This window comes from Nicotiana tomentosiformis, chromosome 9 (genome assembly GCF_000390325.3).
Source record: "Nicotiana tomentosiformis chromosome 9, ASM39032v3, whole genome shotgun sequence".
NCBI lineage: Eukaryota > Viridiplantae > Streptophyta > Magnoliopsida > Solanales > Solanaceae > Nicotiana > Nicotiana tomentosiformis.
The window spans coordinates 33,066,218-33,069,109 of record NC_090820.1 but is presented as its reverse complement, the minus strand read 5'-3'; the positions used below and the strand labels follow the sequence as shown (position 1 = coordinate 33,069,109).

Below are 2,892 nucleotides of genomic sequence, written 5' to 3'. Positions count from 1 at the left end.
ACACACAAAACAACATCGGAACGATGAATCATACCTCAATTCGAATTCAATGAACTTGAAACTTGAAACTTCCACAACCGATGCCGAAACCTATCAAATCACGTCTGATTGACCTCAAATTTTTCACACAAGTTACATTTGACATTACAGACCTGCTCCAACTTCCGGAATCGGATTCCAACCCCGATTTCAAAAAGTCCACTTCCGGTCAAGATTCTCAAAAACCTTCAAATTTCTAACTTTTGCCAAACGACTCCAAAATGACCTACGGACCTACAAATCCATTTTCGGACGCGCTCCCAATACCAGAATTACCATACAAAGCTATTCTCAGACTCAGAATCCCAAATGGACATCGATAACATTGAAATGCACTTCAACCCAAATATGATGAAATTCTTCCAAAATGCTAACTTCCACAATAGGCGCTGAAATGCTCCCGGGTTATCCAAACCTCGATCCGAACATACGCCCACATCCGAAATCATCATACGAACCTACTAGAACCTTCAAATCCTGATTCTGAGATTGTTTACCCAAAAATCTAGCCTTAGTTAATTCTTCCAACTTATAGCTTGAATCTTGAAGTTCATCCTTCTAAATCGATTCTGGATAACTTGAAAACCAACACTGACAATTTACGCAAGTCATAATACATCATGCGGAGATGCTCGAGCTCTCAAAACACCGAGCGAAGTATAGATTCTCAAAATGACCAGTCAGGTTGTTAGACCCATACCAGCAGGTAGTGGAGATCGCTCGGAAATTAGAGGGTATGTGGGGTTGGGAGAGAGAGAAGAGGGAGGCTAAGAAGCCTCGAGATTCTGGCACATATCTATGTCCAATTGCAACCCGTCATGGTAGAGTCTATGTCAGTCGTCCTATTCATTCAGCATTTCCCGCTTCCAACAGTGTTCTGGCTACTCTCAAGCCTCAGGTTGCCCATTATGCACTGACACTGTCTAGTGCACCTCTTGCACGGGGTGCTTTCAATAGTCATACCAGCCGATCAGGCCCGAGCCAGTTCCAGCAGCCACGTCCTTCGAGAGCTTGTTTTGAGTGTGGTGACACTCGTTATATGATGAAGGATTGCCCCAGACTCAGGAGGTGTGCACCTCCATAGACTACTTAGGCTCCATGTATTCCACAAGGACCCCAGACTTCTCAGGTCATAGTTACCGCACCAGGTGCCACTCCACCTACAAAACCAACTAGAGGTAGAGGTCGAGCGGGTAGAGGTAGCCCTAGAGGGGGAGGCCATGCCAGATGTTATGCTCTTTCGACTAGAACGGAGGCAGTTGCATCAGACTCAATCATCATAGGTATTGTTCCGATTTTTCATAGAGATGCATCAGTCTTATTTGATCTAAGCTCCACTTATTCGTATGTATCATCTTTCTTTGCTCTATATTTAGGTATATCCCGTGATTCCTTGAGTTCTCCTGTCTATGTGTCCATGCCTGTGGGAGATTCCATTGTTGTTGACCGTGTGTATCGGTTGTGTTTAGTTGTTCTTGGTGGTTTTGAGACCAGAGTTGATCTGTTATTTCTCAGTATAGTAGATTTTGATGTTATCTTAGGCATAGACTGGTTGTCACCCCATCATGTTATTCTTGATTGTCATGCCAAGATGATGACGTTGCCTATGCCAGGTTTGCCGCGGTTAGAGTGGAAGGGTACTTTGGATTATGTTCCTAGAAAGGTGGTGCCTTTCCTTAAGGCACAACAGATGGTTAGGAAGGGGTGTGAGGCATATCTAGCCTTTGTGAGAGATGTTAGTGTTAATACTCCTACCGCTGAGTCAGTTCCGGTAGTGAGGGATTATCCAAATATATTTTCGGTGGATCTTCTGGGCATGCCGCCCGAGGTATTGATTTACTGCCGGGCACTCAGCCCATTTCTATTCCACCATATTGTATGGCCCCAACAGAGTTGAAGGAGTTAAAGGAACAATTGCAAGAGTTGCTTGATAAGGGTTTCATTCGGCCCAATATGTCACCTTGGGGTGCTCCGGTCTTGTTTGTGAAGAATAACGATGGTTCTATGCGCATGTGTATTGATTATCGACAGTTGAACAAGGTTACAGTGAAGAACAGGTATCCATTGCCACGCATTGATGACCTATTTGATCAGCTACATGGTGCTAGAGTGTTCTCAAAGATTGATTTGTGGTCAGGCTATCATTAGTTGAAGATTCGGGAGCCAAATATTTCGAAGACTACCTTCAGGACTCGGTATGGTCATTTCGAGTTCCTTGTGATGTCATTTGGGCTGACCAATGCCCCAGCAACATTTATGCACTTGATGAACATTGTATTACCTCCCTATCTTGACTTATTCGTCATTATGTTTACTGACGACATCTTGGTGTACTCCCGGAGCCGGGAGGATCATGAGCAGCACCTGAGGACCATGCTCCATACATTGAGGAAAAGGAAGTTGAATGCAAAATTTTCAAAGTGTGAATTTTGGCTTGATTCAATGGAATTTTTGGGTCATATAGTTTTGAGTGAGGGGATCAAGGTAGATTCAAAGAAGATTGAAGCAGTGCAGAGTTGCCCAGACTATCTTCAGCTACTGAGATCCAGAGTTTTTTTGGTTTGGCAGGGTATTACCGTCGATTCGTAGAGAGTTTCTCATCTAATGTTGCTCCTATGACTAAATTGACCTAGAAGGGTGCTCCGTTCAGGTGGACCGAGGAGTGTGAGGAGAGCTTTCAAAATCTCAAGAATGTTTTGACTACAGCCCTAGTATTGGTTTTGCCTACGGGTTCAGGGTCTTACACTATGTATTATTGAGTGAGGGGATCAAGGTAGATCCGAAGAAGATTAAAGCAATGTAGAGTTGGCCTAGAACGTCTTCAGCTACTGAGATCCGGAGTTTTCTTGGTTT

General features: G+C 44.0%; 1 protein-coding gene across 1 annotated transcript; it reads left to right on the top strand.

Annotated features, from left to right (window-relative positions):
• Nucleotides 1-775: 775 nt before the first annotated feature.
• On the top strand, nucleotides 776-2,628 carry LOC138898571 (uncharacterized). Its single transcript, XM_070184648.1, has 3 exons — nucleotides 776-983; nucleotides 1,416-1,867; nucleotides 2,608-2,628. The coding sequence occupies exons 1-3, from the start codon at nucleotides 776-778 to the stop codon at nucleotides 2,626-2,628; spliced, it is 681 nt and encodes a 226-aa protein (XP_070040749.1).
• The last annotated feature ends 264 nt before the right edge of the window (nucleotides 2,629-2,892 follow it).